This window comes from Phalaenopsis equestris, unplaced genomic scaffold (genome assembly GCF_001263595.1).
Source record: "Phalaenopsis equestris unplaced genomic scaffold, ASM126359v1 Scaffold001083, whole genome shotgun sequence".
NCBI lineage: Eukaryota > Viridiplantae > Streptophyta > Magnoliopsida > Asparagales > Orchidaceae > Phalaenopsis > Phalaenopsis equestris.
In genome coordinates, this window is record NW_018165522.1 from 105,625 (window position 1) to 124,789 (window position 19,165).

The window sequence follows — 19,165 nt, forward strand, 5'->3', positions numbered from 1 at the left end:
GAACACGATCAGAGATTTGTTGGTTCGTATTTGGGTCGTTTGGGCTCAAAATACTAATAAATTATATCTATCTATCTATCTACCTGCTTATATATATATATAAATTAATTACAAGACTACAAAGATTTATAATCAATTAAAAATATTAATTAAGAAAATAGAATAATCTAGATTCTAATGATGTTTTAATTTAAACAATAATTTTTACATCTTGCCCCAACCCTTAACATCTTATGGCTAAGTGATTAGGATTGTTAAAATGACTCTTTGTTCGTGAACAGTTTGTGTTTGGCTCGTTAAGTAAACGAGCCGAACATGAACACACTTTTTGAGCTCGAAATATAAACGAGCCGAACACGAGTTGAGCTTGGGCTTGTTCGTGTTCGGCTCGTTTACACCTCTACTTTCGCTTCAACCTCGCGAAAAAGTCACTATTAGAGGCTTCGTGTAGAGAGGTAGAAGCAAACAAGCGGTCGCGATTAGAGTCTTCGACTTCAAACAATAGGGAGGCAGAAGCAACTCGATGGTCCTCGTAAGCAGCAGTTTTGTCATTGCTTTCTCAACGGGTTCTAGCTGCGATATAGGAGACTTTGTGGAATCGTGACATAGGGAGGTAGGCCTGATGCAATTTTGTGTGCGGGATAGACGGTTTGCACTTCCTACAGGCTAAGGCAAAACGGATTGTACGAACTTGCAAGAAGGAAATCGCTTAAATCCTTGTGATTGAAGATGTCAGGAGACAGAAATAAGGCAGGAGATAAAGGATTGGAATTTTTGGGGAAGATAGATCTTGAATTTTTGAAGGTCCTGGTCGGGCTCATACATGGAGCTAGCATCTTGATGGGAGACACTACTTTAACACGTGTTTAAACGTAGGTAAAACTATATATCTCTCCTGTGGATCTGAAGTTCAATGGAATGACCACATATCTGAGTTAATTAAGATGGATCTAGGCTGCTCTGGTAGGGAAAAGACTAGAGAGACACTTGGCGTGGTCGATCCAAAGAGTGACAATGCTGAGGGAGATGAGTGGAGGACTACACATGCCTTGTTTTACACTTGGCTATTAAACTCGATGGTTCCATCAATTGCTTCATCAGCTGAGGACATTCAAAATGTGAGGGACATCTGGGCGAAGTTAAAGAAAATCTATGTTGGAGCTGAGAATCACATGAGAGTGTTCCAGATTCAGCATGAGATAGTGTTTGTGGCATAAGGTGATAGATCGATTCAGGAGTATTCCATAGATGTGCAGCGGCTATGGGCGGACCTTGATTACTTCTCATCGATGCCAAGTTATGGTGATCCAGAGTGCATGAAAGGGGAGATATTTGCACAAATGAGGATCATGCAGTTCTTGGCTCATCTGAACCCGACTTTTGATTATAGTAGATCAGTTCTCCTAGCTCATGCAACTATCCCTTCATTGGATGAGGTCATTGCTGCGATGATATAGAAAGAGAGTCGCATGAAGTTACACTCTGAGTCGAGTGGACTTCCAGGAGAGCGATCAACTTTGGCTGCCTTGAGCTTCAGGTATGATGGATGTCCAGGGGAGACTCGTAAATGCTAAAACTGTGGTGAATTTGGGCATCTGAGCAAAACTTATCCTAGGCTACCTAAGGAGAAAGAGACAGGTGGACATGGACAGGGTGGAGGCCGTGGCCGTGGTTATCTAAATGGTGGAAGAGAGAGCTATTGGACAAATTTGATGGAAGGAGGTAGACTTTGTATCAATGAGGATCGTGAGTGTCTGGAACAATTTAAGAGGAAGAGGAAGCAGAAAGCAACAGGAGATGTGGCTGAGGATACTTTATACCAGTCACCATCAAGGGGTAATATTGCCACTTATGCTCACTCTAAAAAAGTGCTTGTGATACACATGCTCTTGCCACTATTTCCACCACAGAATCATCTAAATGGATGGTATATTCTGGTTCTTCTCGACATGTGACAGGTACTGCCAAAAACTTTCTTCCTATACTCCCCTAGCAGTACCAGAGAGCATTAAGACTACTGATGGTACAACACAAACTGTAGTTGGTAAGAGTACAGTGAGGGGTACCAGTTATATGACTTTGTCCAGTATTTTGCATGCTCTTTTTTCAGTGAATCTTTTATCCATTAGGTGTCATTATTTTTCAACTAACAACTAAAATGTGTTATTTATTTTAACATTGCTAAGGGTGTATGTACAGAGAGGAAACAAAATGGAAAACGATGCCTATAATGCGACTTATGCCAACTAGTCCCTTGTCCTGGTTTTTTCTGACTGTTGAGATACCTACACCATCCACCTCCGACTTAAAACTCTCAGATGATAAATTCCTCTTTTTCCTAACCCCACAACTTTAAGGAGGACGTCTTGTAACAATGCGGGATATCCTCTCGATCGTTTTGGGTGGGAACATGATATTGCTAATTTTGTTTCATATTCTAACATATCACATTTATATGGAGCATTCATTGTATCTTTGGACACTGTCTCTATAACAAAGTGTCGACTGGTTGCTAAGGAGGATCCCAAGTGGAAAGCAGTTATGCATGAAGAGCTTAAGGATCTTGATAAAAACTGAACTTGGGAGATAGTGCCACTACCAGCGGGGGAAAAACATATGGGTGCAAGTGAATCTTTACAGTGAAGCAAACTCCAGAAGGGAAGATAGAACAATACAAAACACGATTGGTGGCGAAAGGGATAGTCAGAAATATGATAGCAAACTCCTGAAGAGAAGATAAAACCTTTGCACTAGTAGCAAAGATGAGCACACCAAAAACACTGGTTTCTCTATCAGTGAATGGTGAGTAGAGGTTACATCAAATTGATGTAAAGAATGAATTTCTTCATGGTGAGTTATTGTAGGAGGTATATATGGAGATATCACCTGAATTTAATACATTCCAGACAGTGGGCAAGGTGTGTAGGCTTAGGAAGTCACTCTATAGCTTGAAACAGTCTCCTTGTGCCTGGGTTGATAAATTTAGAAAGGCTATGATGGGCATGAGATATCAGCAAATTAATGTAGATGATACTGTGTTCTTTCAATAACATAGTCACACTACTATACTTGTTATGTATGTTGATGACATTATTGTCACCAGCGATGAAGAGACAGAGATTTGCCCAAAGGTAAGATTGGATAATGTATTTGAGGTGAAGTATCTTGGACACCTCAGATACTTTTTTGGTATTGAAGTGTCCCATGAACTTGAGGTCCCAAAGAAGTACATACTAGATCACCTGAAGGACTCAAATATGTTGTAGTGCAAACCTGCAGTCTCTCCAAGCAGAGTGCGGGGGTAGGAGAATCTATTAATCGTGAGAGGTACCAAAGATTGGTGGGCCAACTAATTTATCTATCACACAGTACCCGACATCTCTTTTGCAATAAGCTTGGTGAGCCCTTACATGCATGATCCAAGGAAGGGTCATAAGGATGCAGTGCATCAGATTCTGAGGTACTTGAAAAGTGCACCAGAGAAGGGGTTTATCATCATGAAAAATGGGCATGTAGACATTGAGGGATTTTGTTACGCTGACTGGGCTAGCTTTGCAGATGACAAAAGGTCCACCTCAGGACACTGCATGTTCGTAGTGGGCAACTTTGTCCCTTGGAAGACCAAGAAATAGTCTGTAGTAGCAAGGTCAACAATAGTGGCAGAGTGTAGGGCCATGGCCTTAGGCGCTGCCAAAATGATATGGCTGAGAGCCTTGTTGGTTGAGCTCAAAGTGGCCCAAGGAACTCAAATGATATTGTAGTGTGACAACAAGTTAGTAATCAACATTGTCAAAAACCCAGTGCAAAATGATTGAACCAAATATATAGAGATTGATAGATTCTTCATTAAGGAAAACTGAATAACAGGCTACTGGAGCCAAGTCATGAAGCCACTGAGAGCAAGTGACTGTTGTCTCACTAAAGGATTTAGTTCATTAGATTTGTCTAGATTATGTGACAAGATGAGCTCAGTGGATATCTTTTGCCCATTTTGAAAGGGAGTGTTGAAAATTAGACCTTATTTAGGGCCCTATTGGTAAGAAGGGAAGAAGTCTAGGGATTTATTTGTAAAACATTGTAATACCCTATTTAAGATGAATGACAGATAGGATTTTGACCCATTCGTTCATTTTATATGCGTAATAGATTCAAAATATTATGAAATTTCAACATATTTATAGATTTGCAGCGTGGTAGTGAGGTATAGATGATGGCTCCCGCTCCCCTTGTTGGAAAAAACTACGGCTGCTATTGCGTAGGAACTCCACTTAGTGATCCAAATTGGATCCATTTTTAGTTGTACAACGGTTATGTTGGATGGTTTTAAAGATTGTAATTAGTAATTTCTTCTAGGAAACAATGTGTTACGCCAGTGCGAAAGGGGCAATTTAGTCCTTTATTAGTCTAAGGAAATCAAGTCTTTTGTTATTTATTATTGTTTAGTAATTAGACCCTAATAGGTTTAGGATTTGGTAATACATAAGATTATTATTGCGGGACTTAGGTTTAGGGTTTGGGAGTGATTTCCTATCTCTCAAATTGTAGGAATTGAGAGATTGTTTGTATCTTAAATTATTGGCGCTTATATTGGTATTATTGTTAAATGTTTGATGTCATTGCAATAAAATTGTGTTAATCCTAATTTTTATGGGAAAATCTGTCTAGAATCCTATCAAATAGTATAAGAGCAAGATTTCTGGGATTCAAAAGGGGAAGCGACCGAAGACTTCTAGGCGTACTACATGATACGAGATCGTGAGCTTCCACAGAAGGCAATGACAGTATCACGACTTACAGATATCCAAAACTGAAGAACTTCACAGAGAAGGAAAAAAAGTGACACGAAATTTCCTCCCTTGTTCGTGGAAAAGGCAACGACAGGAGCTCGACATACAGAGAATTGAAACTTCATTCATACCATGGCTTCGAGACAACCGAAACTTTCTTCAGATCGTGGTACAGTGAACAAAAAATTTATTCTTTCTCCTCCCGCTTTGTTCCCTCGGTATTGTCGTGATTTGAGCTAGTGCGAAGGGATCACAACGTCCAGACTCGCTAGTTTGGAAGGGATCATGGCATACAGAGGACGCTTTCCGGAGTTTGACTCTACATATAGAAGTTTGCTCTGAGCTTGCATACAAAATTTCGGGATCGTGGCATCCAGATTCCAGCACGGTGTGCAGGAGTTGCACGCCGACCCGCGCACAAGAATTTTTGTTAATGGTTTCTAGAGACCCACATGACACCTGCTTTGAACCCGCTTATAGGGATTTTAGAATTGCGAGTCCATAGTTCCACGCAGCCTGTAGGAGTTATGTGTTGAACCACATTTGGAGTTTGTTGCGATCGAGATAGCTCAAGAACCATACGAGATTGAAGGGTAACAAAAAAGGTGGATGCTTTGGAGGAAAAAATAACGGAAGAGATCAGTCAAATTTGATTTGGAATAGAGTGTTTTTCGGCCATGGAGGGGAGGTTCATAACCCTATAAGAAATGATAAAGAAGATTGCAGAGTCTCACACAAACCTTTCACCACCTGTGTAGCGGGATCGAGCGGTGATGCCTGGAGCAGAAGAGAGTGACAACAATCATAAGAATTCATTTGACACCAGGGAGGCATAGTTGTCTCAGGTGGATCTGGAGCTGCCAGATCGAGTGAAGGAATGAAAAGCAGACTCGAGCGTTAGCAATTGGAAGGAATGACACAACATCCAAATAGCTGGAACGAGAGGCAACAAGCAGAATGCAACAATAGATGATTTAAGACAGGAGAGGTTAATTTGAAAGATTTTGACCCAAAACAGGGAATCATGGTGGATGGGACCTGACAGGGATGCATCCAACCGCAGCAGTGCCTTTTTTTTGTAGCAATCTTTCGGGCAGAAGGTAATTCTCAAGCTTACGGGAACGTGTGAGCTTAGTATGGGTGCGGCAGACTATGGAAGAAGAGGAATCAATATGGGTCTAAAAAGGGAACCCAACCACCGTTTTATTGGTGGAATAAGTTCGTTCAAGGAAATTGGGGAGACTCATGCAGGAGGAAGCTGAAGATACTAATATTTGAAGGAGAGGATGCTTACGGTTTGGCTTATCGTGTGGATAGATACTTTGCTGTTAATGGATTGACGGGAGAAGAAAAATTGATGACGACAGTTGTGTTTGGAAGGAAAGACTGTAGCATGGTATCAATATAGAGAACAATGTGAGGCAATTCGGCATGAGATGAATTCAAGTTTCGATTGTTGTAGCACTTCTGAACCACAAGGAAATGAAATTTACACGAGAAATTTTTTGCATTTGTCTAGGAAGAATTTGCACGGATTATAGGGAGAAATTTGAGATGTTATCCGACTGTTTGAGTGGGATATCAGAAGAAGTGTTGGAAGACAATTTTATGAAAAAGTTGAAGTTAGAGATTCAAGCATCAGTTTGCCTGTTGAGACCACAATGATTGGGGGAATCTATGAAAATAACATCGTTGGTTGAAGATAAAAATACAATGAAACAAGCTATAAAGAGCAACTTAGGTAGAGCACCATACCGAACTGCTGTAGTCACAATGATGCCAAAAACTCAAATAGTGGAAGTTCAGAGGGAGGCTTCACTGGACAAGAATCATAAGCCACAATCATGGGCAACACTCAAGCGTCGTATAGAGATGAATTCAGGAAAAGTGAACCAAGGGCTTATGTTTACAGTATGATGAGAAGTTTATTCCATGGCACTTGCAAAAATCGAATATTACAGGTTCTCATAGTATGTGATGAGGACGCAGGTGATGAAGAAACAAAGGAAATAGTGGTGGAGGAACACTTTTTTTTTCTCACATTGAGGACAATGTGTCTTTTTGGGAGAGGAGTATTAAAGACAATTGAGTTTTTTATTATTGTTTATTATGAATAGCTCCTAATAGGTTTAGGGTTAGGGGTTGATGCATGAGATTATTGTTGTGAGTCTTAGGTTTAGATTTATGACAGATTTCCTACCCCTCAAATTATAGAAACTGGGAGAAATCACCTACCTCTCAACTTGTAGGTACTTATGTTGATATTCTTGCAATAAAAATATGTTTGCTTTAATTTTTGTGGGAAAATCTAATATAGAATCCTATCACAATTGATATCGGAGTTGACACAAATTCTAACAGAAAAGCAAATTTATTATTGAAACCGAAATATGGACTTACAAACAACCAATTGGAATTGCAAATTAAAACACTCAAAACACTAGAAATTGAGTTTGGATTTCTTTTTATGTTGGGGGGGGGGGGGGGGGGGGATTTGGAAGCTGACGCGGGGGTGGAAAAGACAATTGACAAGCGAAAAACAACAAGATTGCAGTTTCCCGGGGTCGGACAACAAGTGCACAGTTGGGGGATGATGTGTAAAGGCTCTCCAGGTTGATGACATCAAGGGGGAAGGGCAAAATTGGCAACGATTACAATGATGAAGCGGTCGAAGTTGGCTAGCCAATGGATTAGGGGGACTACAATGAAGGGTGGGAAGGGACGATAGTTGATTGGGAGGGCTATGTTGGCTGCTGGGAAGATGTACGCCAGGTTTGCGGCTAGCTGGAGGTGCTAGCAACGAGAATGGAGGGTTGGAACGGCGATGGGGGATGCGGTGGGCTGCCAGACAACTAAAGGAGGGCTGTCCTGGGCATCACAACGAGGAAACTGCAGGAAAACTGCAAAAATATTGCTATCGGGGTGGCCTGTAGCGAGGAGGAATGCGAGACAACAAGGCGAGATTAATGCAGAGGAGTTGGGGAAGGATAAAAAACATGTGGAGACCATACAATCACCACCCATAAATTAAGATACAACCCTCATAGGGATGAAGAGAAGCTGGTGGCTGCTCGATTCAAAACACATGAAAAACTAATCATAGACTCCTACGAAAATAAATATAGATAACTAAGAGTCGCCTAAGAGGACCGACCAACTCCTCAATAAAGATTCTTCTTGGATCGGGTTTGGTCCATGGTATTTTCGATCATGGTTTTTTTTTTGTTTGTGTAACTCTTGCTCGGGAGCTACAGTGTTTGCTCCCTCGTCAATTTTCTGGGGTCGGGGGAGCTTTAACTTCATTTTTTGAATCTTCAATGTTCTCATAGTATGGAGTCAGGTCTGCCACTTTGAAGGTAGTAGAAGTATTATAATTTCTCAGTAGATCAACCTTGTAGACAATATCATTTCGATACACATCCCGATAGAATAAGTATTCATCCTCTTTTGACATATCCCGAGCTCGAACTGCACATGGATGAAAATTCTCATGAACCAAGTCTCGAGCGATTAAATCTGTAATTTGGATCTTCAACTCCTTATATTCGTTCAAGTGTATCTAGTAAAAAGTTATGTTAGGAGGATTCAACTCTGAGACAAAATCTACGCCATGCTGAGCAACTTTCACTAACAACCACTTAGGAGATATAATTTTGGGGGGTGATTTTAATACCCAAATAACTCATTTTCTTTTAGAAGTGACTCAAAATCTTCTCGTCTCTGACAAGCTAGACCTCCATCAGTAGAATTATTTTAGGAGGTAGGCTATATATTTGAAAATTTTGAAATTCTCTTACGTGAGGATGCTCTGTGTCTGGCAACTGCTCCTCAAACTCGTGGTCATTTGGGACATCTAATGCTAGTTCTGTTGATGCTTCTCTCAATGTCTGCAAAAAGGTAACTTGTGGCACCTCAACCTCACACTCTGCATGAATGCCTATTATTTCAGACTTGCTTTATTCTAGAACAACTACTGTCAACTCAGCTGTAATCTCTCAAATGAATTCAATTGGAATCGATGGTGCCTCTTTCTCGTCGGCTGAAAGTTGAGAATCTTCGTTGCAAGCTTCATCTTCTCCTCAATCACTGTTTATTTTTTCAAGTGCTCCCAAATCTATGAAAGGGATAATTCTTCTAAATGTGCATTCTGATTTGATATGCTCAAATTCATAACACTTTAAACACTTTTGGCTGGGACATTTGAGAATGCAAATTGGTTCCACTCGTTCTCCACTCTGACCTAGTGCTTCCTCAGGCGGGGTCAGCTTGTATGTTCCCTTGGGTGTACTTTGGCTATGAGATCTTGGGGTTGAACCTTATTTTTAAGATGTGGTCACCTGGTGATGTGATCTCTCCACTTTTGAATTTGGGGTCTGTACATTCAGTCGATAGTGAATTGGTAGGTACTGACGCTGCATCTCCCGTTTCATCTTGGAGTAGGTAGTAATTTTAATCTTTTCTTCTCGCTGTTGAAGAATCTTCAAGTTTGCCCATCACTAAAAAGCACTCTTCCCTAACTTGCTGGCAGTTAGTTGCGTCATGTTGTCTGGTGGGACGTCCTAACACTTAAAGACCCATTCCAGGATCCAAAGCCACTTGATAACCTCGTCAGGATCCATGTGGCCTCCGAAACATGGTAAATCCAACGTTACTTTTAAAATACTGGCTTCTCAGATATTAAGGGTAAAAATTTTGGGGTAGAGTTTCATTATTGGTATTCGCATGATGGAAGAGGTTTACTCCATTCTTTCGATCTAATAAGTCATCATTTTGGGTACGGGTAACCCGTCCGATTAATTTTCTTTCCTCAATTCATTGAGTCATTACAGCATTCCTTAGAGTTGTTGTATCTCATCCAAGGTAAACTTCTTATCAGCGTATGACAATTATCTCCTTAGTGGTATGATTACGGTTTGGCTATGGGTTGGTGGACGGTGGTGTGTAGGGTGGAAGGAAATGATAATTTTTGGTTTTTTTTTGGGGCACAAATGGTGCTAGAACCCTAGGATAGGATCAGGATTAGGCTAGCTATGATACCAAATAATATCTGAGTTAACCCAAATTACAATGAAATAATAAATTTTGTTAGTAAAAGTTAAATAAGAGTTTACAAGCAACCAACTGGAATAGGAAATAACAACTCTCACGAGACCTGAAATCGAAAGTAACAACTGACACGACACAAACATTCTACGAGGGTGAATCTCGGGGTGGCGGTGGTGGTCGGTGAAGGTTTGGAAGGTGGTGCGAAGGTGGAAAAGTCTGTTGGAAAACAGAAACAAGAAGGCAGCGGTTTGCCGGGGAACGATGTGTGAGGGCTGTTCGGGTTGATGGTAGCAATAGGGAAAGGTGGAAATGGCGGCGGGTGCCATGAGGTGGCAGCTGCCCCGATGGTGTGGGCGGCTGCAAGGAAGGTTGGGAAGGGGCGGTAGTGGATTGCGAGGGCTGTGTGGGCTGTTGGGAGGATGCAAACAAGGTTGCGGTTGGCTGGAGGCACTGGCAGCTAGGATGGAGTGCTGGAATGGCAATGGGGGATGCAGTGGGTTGCTGGATAGCTAAAGGAAGGCTGTCCTAGGCAGGACAGCGAGGAAAAGGGCTAGACATCTAGGAAACTGCAGGAGAACAACAAAATGATTGTTGTAGTTGTTTTTCAGAAAGGAGGAATGTGAGGCAGCGAAGCATGACGGATGCGGAGGAGTGGGGGAAGGTTAAACACTACTTGGAGAGCAAGATACAACCGAAGCACGACCTTGAAACCAAGATACTTCTCTCGCAGGGAAGAAGAGACGCAGATGGCTCTCCTGATACAAAACACATAAAAAACTAACCCTAAACCCCTAGGAAAACAAATTTATAATAAGATAACTAGGAGCGGCCTAAGAGGACTGACCGACTACCTGGTTCGGTCCAGGGCATTATGCAGGGTATTTGCGTAACTCCTCGGGAGCTACAGTACCTGCTCGCTCATCAACAATGTTCTTAGTGTTAAAATTATTGGTGGAATTATTATTTTTGCCTTTCTTTCTAAAAAGACCTTTCTAGGCTTGGATGAAGACAACAATATATGCATGCTACTTGTCATATTCTTAATGACTTGAAGGCTTTTTTTTTTTACCTTATTTTTGGGCATAATGCAATACTCTTTTGAGATGGAGGTTGTGAATATGCAAAATGCAATGTGAAGCACTAGGAGATTTTATTTAGTTTCTAAAGCATGAAGTGCAAATAAATAAGTTTAGATGTTAGATATGTAAATGCATAAGAAATGGGTGGTATATATGTAAATGCCCCCATTTTTTATTATAAGATTTCTAACTATTTCTATCTCCTTCATTTGTAGGTATGTGGTCCGCCACTTCAGACGTACAGGAATTAATCTATTTGTGCAGGGGCTGGATGCATTTTTGTACCTCCTACTAAGCATCACACTCATTTACAACGCTTATTGCCTTTTAAATGATTTCTTATATCCACACATTTCTATTCCTGTTTCTTATAATGGATTCATCCCGTTTGAATTTATGACTCAGAGAAACAGAGAGATGGTTCACTGGCAGGCTGTGATATCTGTGGTGCTTGGGGTTATAATGAGGAAATGCATTTGCCGTTTTCACGAGGTCGGTTTGGTGGCTATGGTGTTTGTTTCCGTCTTGGAATCGGCGGTCCAGTCATCTGGCATTATTTTCGGGCAGCCTGAGTTGGTTTTCGCCGGCCTTGGTTGATCTGTGATCAGATTAAGCTGGTGGGGTTGGCTTCTCTTTTTTATTGATACAATAAACATTCATTGATGTCAAAAAATTGTCTTTGCTTACTCTTTTTGATTAATGGTGTATATTATTTGTTCCATGTAGAAGTTTATTATGAATGATTTTTGGGTGATATTTTAGATTCATTAGGAATTTGTCTGCCTTTGGAAATATGAAATGTTCATTGGAAGGCCATTTGAGTGATGAGTAAATGGCCTAAATGTCAAAATGATCCCCCAATTATTTGGAAATGGATCCCAATTAGTCACTCGAGATTAAATTGAGATCAATTTTGTATAATCGAGGGACTAAAATTAGATCAATTTTTTTGTGATGATTCTACGCGAGGGATCATTGTAAATCAATTTTTCGAAGACGCGAGATTGAATTGTTGCACCACAATACTTTAGGAATACATTTTTTATATTTTCATTTTGATTTAAGAAACTCTTAAAAGTTGGAATTGATTGGCAGGAGTTTTTTTATTCACAAGTGTTCAGGAGTCGTCACCTTTTAGGTTGCTTCCTGCTAAATAACGGTACAGGTGTTGGGGAAGCCAAAAAATACGGGGCGATGGAGAAAAGCAACATGAGGGGAAGCTTCATTTATTGGAGTCTTCCTAGTTAGAATTTTAATCAAGGATGCTGTTTCAGACTTGAAATGGACAAATTATTACATCCGGATGTCTGGATTTGCAGACAACAACCTGGATGCACTGATTGATGGCGGGAATTGGACCTCCGCTCTTTTCGCAGCATCCAGGCCGTTGTCCGCACATCTGGAGTCGAAATAGACAAATCTCTCCTTGAAATGAGAGAAAAAAAAACAATCAGATAGGATAAATATTCACGGTACGGAGTTTTTGGAAATACTGTTCTTTATATGCCTTAAAAGTTATTGCATGTTTAGAAATTGCTTGTGCTTTGGTAATATTTTTTATTTTATTTGATTTTGGAAAAAATAATAAGTATACACCTGTTTCATACTCCTTGTGCTACCTCCTGATGCCCTTCCACATGACTACATTGGTAGTAGTGATACCAAATTAATTTTGATTCATGAATGTTTGCTAATCATCAATGGAATTGGATTGCAATTTACGTGAGGGGCATTTTGATTCCATGATTGCATTTTATTGGCCGATTTTTGTTGCCTCTAATTTGGATCATTCAATCCATTAAAATTGTTGTGAATAATTTGATTGTGAGAAGTTGGATTAGCCAAATTCGTCAAGCTAACAATTAAAAAAGTTTGCTCACAATGATTTCCATTACATCACCGTTGAACCATTGTTATTAGTCTTAGTTGGTAGCCTAACCGGACAAGCTCGATTGGGTCAACCCGAGAATGATATCATCTATTTACTAATAATTTTAGACCTGAATTCAACTCCTATGCATCCTGAATTCCAAAAAAAATGAAGCTATCTTTGATTGAGACTACTTAGTGAATTCCAAACGGACTCTGATAGCATTCTCCTGGTCTTATTTGCTTCATTGTCGAAAGTAGTAGAAAATCTTTTGATTGTGTTGTTAGGTATGACTCATATGCCATAAATGGGACAGATGCTGGAGTGGAGCGAAAGGATCTGTCCAAACGGGAGAGTTTCACTATGTGAGTTGGGGGTGCAGGGGCAACACCCCGCGATTTAGTACAAGGATAATTTAAGTTATTACATATTGTGCTATAAGGTTATATATATGCCCTGTTTGTAACCCTAGGTGAGCCTCTGAGATTCTGAATTCTTGTATTTGTACTCTTTTATGAATATTGAAAAGGAAGGTGTCGCTCTACGTCCGAGGATGTAGGCACCTTTGCCGAACCTCGTTAAATCTCTGCGTTCTTCTGGTTTTGTGTCGATTATGTGTTTTCTTCTCCCTAAATTTCTCGACATGGGCAAAACCCAGCAGTTTTTCCCATATATGATTTTTGCTTAAGAAAAAAAATCAATGGAATTTCTCATATATGACTACCAACCTACATATTTTCTTCTATGTTTTGGTTCCTCTCGAAATAAGCCTCTATCAATATTCTGCAAAGGAAGCTCTGCTTTAATTTCTTATTGTGAACGTTCGGAAAGTTGTTAATCCAAGAGGCAACTTGGTTGCAAGATTAGCCAAATCTAAATTTTAAGAAATAAATTTCTTAGCTACATTAATAGTAATTTCTCAGGGGTGCAAACAAAACGAACTCGAGCAAACTTAGTTCTTATTCGTGTTCAGCTCTTTCATTTTTTTTCTTTGTTTGAAATAATCTTGTGAATAACATTTTCAAGCTTAGCTTGATTTGAATTCATTCGTCCGTTTCAGCTTGTGTTTGGCTCCAAGTTAGCAAAAATAATTTAGAACATAATAAAATTTTGATATTTTTAAATACCTTATAAAAGTTAATATAACAATGTTATAATAATTTCTTTTATGTACTTCGAGTTAAAATAAGTCGAACACACTAAATGTTTGTTCTTGTTGAGCTCTTCTATAAATCAAGCTCATAAATATTATTTGCATTTAGCTCACATGACACATGCTATTTAATGAGCCGAACACAATTGTTCTCGAACAATTTTTATTTTATTTATTTAATTTCTTTTTTACAGCCTTAGACACTGGCCCCCACTGTTTGGGGCTGCCCGTGGCTACTTACCGCCATAAACCCGACCTGTTATAGTTTGCCATCACCCACAACCATCATCGCCATCAATGGTGTCCGTTGTTTACACCCGTTGGGCATTACATTGAGTTTATGTTCAAATAAAAATAAAATAAAAAAAAAATCTTTTACATTTATTTTACACCTAACCAACTAATTTTAAGATATTTAAAATATATCATATTCCTTTCATTGAAATTCTATATTCAGCAAATAAAACAACTCATTATAAATCTTAATAATCTTCCTAATAATAACTTAGCAAGAATAATCTAATCTTCTATCATCTCAAATATCCATTATAATTTAACATCTCCATGCTTCATTGAATCGCGCTTGACAAAAGAAATCTACCCAACCAGCTATGCTTGTCTGCTTTCAAGCCATCGTTTATCTGCCTTTGTTTAGGCTATATAGGCCGCTGCTCCTTCAATGAAAAACTTAGGCAGCACATTACTATTTCTTGAAAGATATTTCTTCAATCATTAAATGATAATAAGTAAACTATCTTTGGGAATATAGTTTGTTTCGCTGATTAGCATATTTTTTTTAAGTTACTTTTCGTGTTGAATTTGGCTTTGGGTTATCCTGCATTGCTTCTTTCAATTGCTTCCTCTCTCACCGTTAATTCTTTCTTACAGAATTAGTGTATTTCATCACAATGCACATTTAGAGGTAACTTTAATTGCCAAATAATTAGCTAGGAAGGAAGGATGAAAGGTGGAGAGAAGTTTTCATCTCGAAAAAATATTACATACAGACTCCGATGTTACTGGCGTTCAGAGTCTGATGGTGAGGCGCTACGTGTCAAGTGGGTCCCACCGCAACAGTGGGCCCACTTGACCCATATGTAATATTTTTTCGATTTTTAGAGGTGAATCCTCACACCCTTCGTATTCATTCATACAGTAAAGCATCCGAGTGTGACAAACTAATCTAAAAAATCATTCTTTAATGATAATTCTACACAAACTAAATTATTTTTTGAGCCACTAAATAATTTATACACAAATACATAACTTTGCTCATATGCAACATTTGCATAATGGTCAACAAAAATCCACATATCGAGTTTCCAGCCACAACAATGTGTATCCTCATCGATTGCTAGGTCCACCATCTATAACATTAAATACTCCTCCACTCTTGCTGTTCTTAAACCTGAAGCATTTCTCCCAAATCATGTCTTCTTCTCCCTCCCTCCAATGGCTTAGCTTAGTTGGTACCATCTGGCTTCAATCCATCAACAGTGCAAACTCTGACTTCCCAGTATACTCCTCTCAGCTCAAACAACTACTTTCCATCTCACAGATTCAGCTTAACAACCTTTCCTTCGCCTCTGATGCCGGAAAACTCTTTGGCTGGCTTTCTGGACTCGCAGCCACCTATCTCCCTCTCCGACTTGTCCTGCTCATTGGTGCAGCCTTCAGCTTCATTGGCTATGGCGTTCAGTATCTTTTCTTAGCAAACAAGATCTCAAATTTAACATATTGGCAAGTTTTCTTGCTTACTTCAGTGGCTGGTAATGGCATCTGTTGGATCAATACTGTATGCTATTTAATCTGTATCAGAAGTTTCTCTTTAGATAGCTCTGTTGCTGTTGGAATTTCTACAAGCTATGTTGGCTTAAGTGCCAAGCTTTATACGGCATTGGCTGATTCAGTTTTTCATCCAGAACATGACCAGAAGGCCAGAGCTTATCTTCTCCTTAATGCTGTTTGTCCTCTTTTTGTAGCTTCTGCTGTTTCTCCATTGCTTCGAGTGGCAGATAGCAGAGAGGATGGAGGATCAAACGGCGCTTTTGTGGCGATGTTCGTAATCGCGATCGCGACGGGAACTTGTTCAGTTCTTGGCAGCATTGGCTCTGCTTCCAGTGGATTTTGGTCTAGAGAACATATGATAAGTCTGGGAGTGCTTTTGATTGCACCGGTCGTGATACCAGTTTTTCTTAAATTTAGAGAAGGATTTGAGAACAAGAAGGAAAATAGAGTTCATGATTTTACTCTGGATGATGTTGGAGGAGCAGATAGAGTGGTAGTTTCCGTGCTTAAGAATGAAGGAGCTGATGATGGAAAGGTGAAGAAACAAATTAGCTTGATATTGATGCTAAAAAAAATAGACTTTTGGCTGTATTTCTTCGGTTATATGTTCAGCGCAACACTTGGTATGGTGTTCTTGAACAACTTGGGGCAGATCACCGAATCCCGCGGCCTCTCTCGAACTTCTTCCATCGTTTCCTTGTCTTCTTCGTTTGGCTTTTTTGGCAGACTCCTTCCTTCCATTCTAGACTATTATGTTGGAAAGTAAGTTTTTTTATAATTCTCTTTTGGAGGTTCTGTACTGCTTGTCGTACTTACAAGACTTCTTTTTTCCCCTGAAAAATTGTTCAGAAGAGGATTCAAGTTCTCAAGGTCGGGTCTTATGGCGACAATGATGGCTCCAATAGCAGGATCTTTCTTCCTGCTGCTCAAGTCAAGCAGCCTGATATTATATGCCAGCACCGCCATTATAGGAGCTTGTTCGGGAGCGATAACTTCTGTAGCTGTCTCGGCGACGACAGAGCTATTCGGAACCAAACATTTTGCGGTGAATCATAACGTCGTTGTCATGAACATTCCATTCGGGTCCTTCCTCTTCGGCTACATGTCTGCTGTCTTTTACCAGAAGGAAGGGGGAAGCAACACCTGCTTTGGTGATGATTGCTACAACAGGACCTTCATCATCTTTGGTTCTGTCTGCTCTTTGGGAACATTTCTATCAGCAATCCTGTATGCTCGAAGCCGCGGATTTCGTTCCATGGTTTGGGAAATGGAGGTTGATTCAGACGAAAGGATGAGTGATTCTAGTTGCTAGGAATATCAACTTTTTAGTAGTATTGAATAATTTAGTTGAAGAACATCATACTTGAAAATGGTAATAGTGTGTAGTGAGTAGTGAGTAGTGGACTCCGTGATTATCATGTCACTGAGAACGGCTGGGATTTTCTCTTATAATTTATAAAATCCTAGCTTTGTAATATGTTTGATATTAGATTTGAATACAATTACTCTTTTTTTATTTATATAATTTTTGTGTCTTTCAGTATGATTTTTTGCTGAGGCCCTGCAGTCAAAACTTTGCTTTTTATGAATTTTAGTTGTATAATCAAGAGTTAAATGTTCTTATGTTTAGTATTAATTTAGTATTTTTTAAACATAAAAATCATGATAATTTTATTATTATTATTATTATTATTATATAAATGTGTGGAATGATATAATGTGGTCTAGTATGAACAATTATGATATTAAAATTAATCAACTATTATTTTTATTTTTTTTTTTCTGAACAAACACATGAGGAATTTCTCAAACAATGTTTTCCAAACTTTTTTTGAGTAGAATACAACTTCATCCTTTTTTTTTCAGAATAATACAATCACACAATTTTTTGTTTATTTACATATCTAGCTCCTGAACTTTCACATTTACATGCCCTACATTCAATATTTTTTCGTCACATTAATAAAAACTTTTGACGCATTTTTCGTCAAGCTATAAATGTAAGGATAAAATTTTACGAGTTAGATATGTAAATATATAAGACTTGTTTGACATTTATGTAAATTTTCCAAAAATAAATCAATATATTTTTCAACCAGAATTAAATATCACTGAATTGATCTCTATTTTTTTTTTAAAGTATTTAACATAGATTTCTAACAACATATATTTCCATTGAAGCCACCCTAAGTTTGTTGTTTGAGAGATTATCTTTTCAATTATGAGGTCTGTTGAAGTCCTCAAATATGCATGGTGAGTATTTTTGTATAAGTTTGCCCAAATGTAAGAATAATAATAATAATAATTGATGTGTGCTGAAAAATTCACAACGGTATTGTAACGGATTATCGTCTTAGCATTGTACGAGAATTCAACACACGCACAGATGAAAGAGAAAACAACCAATGATGACTCCAAGAACTTTTACATGGAAAACCCGGAAAGAGAAAAAACCACGGGGCATGACCCAATTGCTAAAATTCACTATTGATTGATATTACAAAGACCCTTTGTCCCACAGACTGGAAATGGTTACTAGTTTTCCAAGTTTTAACATTGACTGACAGCGTCTAATCAACGGTGGTCGACAGTAGTCGAGGACGGTCGACGAAGGTTAGCGGTGATTAGTGGTGGTCGACGGTGGCCAACGGTGGTCAACAGAGGTCGCCGACGGTCGACGACGGTCAGTAGTGGTCGACGACGGTCAGTAGTGGTCGACGACGGTCAACGGTGGTCGACAGAGATCGGCGGTGACATAGATAATACTGGACTTGAGCTCTTTCTCAAAGCCTCAAGTTCTCTCTCAAGCCTCCTCCCCCTCATGTGAGGGGTGGGGCTCTATTTATAGTGTTATGAGTGCAATTAGTGCAGGAATATGAAACATTTTGATCGAACGGTACGGAGTGCTTCTCTCGATCGAAAGACATTTGATGGACATTTGAGTGCCTTAACGATGTTGGAATTTAGCAATCTTGTGCTCGTTGGATTTGTCTTGTCGAGATGCTCGATTCGAATATGAATTCACTGAATTTGACATTCGTTTGATCTTTCAAATGTGTCCGGAAATCTTTTAATAATGATTTAATCACTTGATCTGGGCTTGATTTGACTCAGATTGGACTAACATGATATCATTAGGTCCGTCTCATCGAGTCGGTCAGTTAGACTATAAGTTTGCTGAAATTGGAGCTCTGGATAACTTTTAATTGAACTTCAAAAGATTATCTCGAGATTCGTGTCATATCTGGAGATTTGTGATGGATGATGAAAATTTATTGATGATGTGCCAATAATAATAAAAGCTTTCCTCATTAATTTGATAAACTTGGTGGCCTCTGTTTTTTAGAGACCCACCTTAATTTCTGTCGAAGTGAATGAAAACTGTGGCATCGTTTGGCGCACGCAATTATCTTATTTACCTTAAAATAGTCTTAGCCTAGTT

At 39.2% G+C, this 19,165-nt stretch overlaps 2 protein-coding genes across 3 annotated transcripts in view; both read left to right on the forward strand.

Moving 5' to 3' along the window:
- The window catches only part of LOC110033069 (methyltransferase-like protein 1), a 53,222-nt gene extending 41,567 nt beyond the window's left edge, over positions 1-11,655 (forward strand). Inside the window, exon 8 of one of the 2 annotated variants that reach the window (XM_020736929.1) lies at positions 11,128-11,655. The gene's annotated coding sequence lies outside the window, so the exon portion shown is untranslated. The remainder of the gene's footprint in view (positions 1-11,127) is intronic. The other variant, XM_020736930.1, reaches the window with a different exon arrangement.
- A 3,601-nt stretch (positions 11,656-15,256) lies between these two features.
- LOC110033070 (protein NUCLEAR FUSION DEFECTIVE 4-like) lies at positions 15,257-17,180 on the forward strand. The gene is made up of 2 exons (XM_020736931.1): positions 15,257-16,485; positions 16,573-17,180. Exons 1-2 carry the CDS (start codon positions 15,365-15,367, stop codon positions 17,033-17,035), a joined length of 1,584 nt encoding a protein of 527 aa, XP_020592590.1. The 5' UTR covers positions 15,257-15,364; the 3' UTR covers positions 17,036-17,180.
- The last annotated feature ends 1,985 nt before the right edge of the window (positions 17,181-19,165 follow it).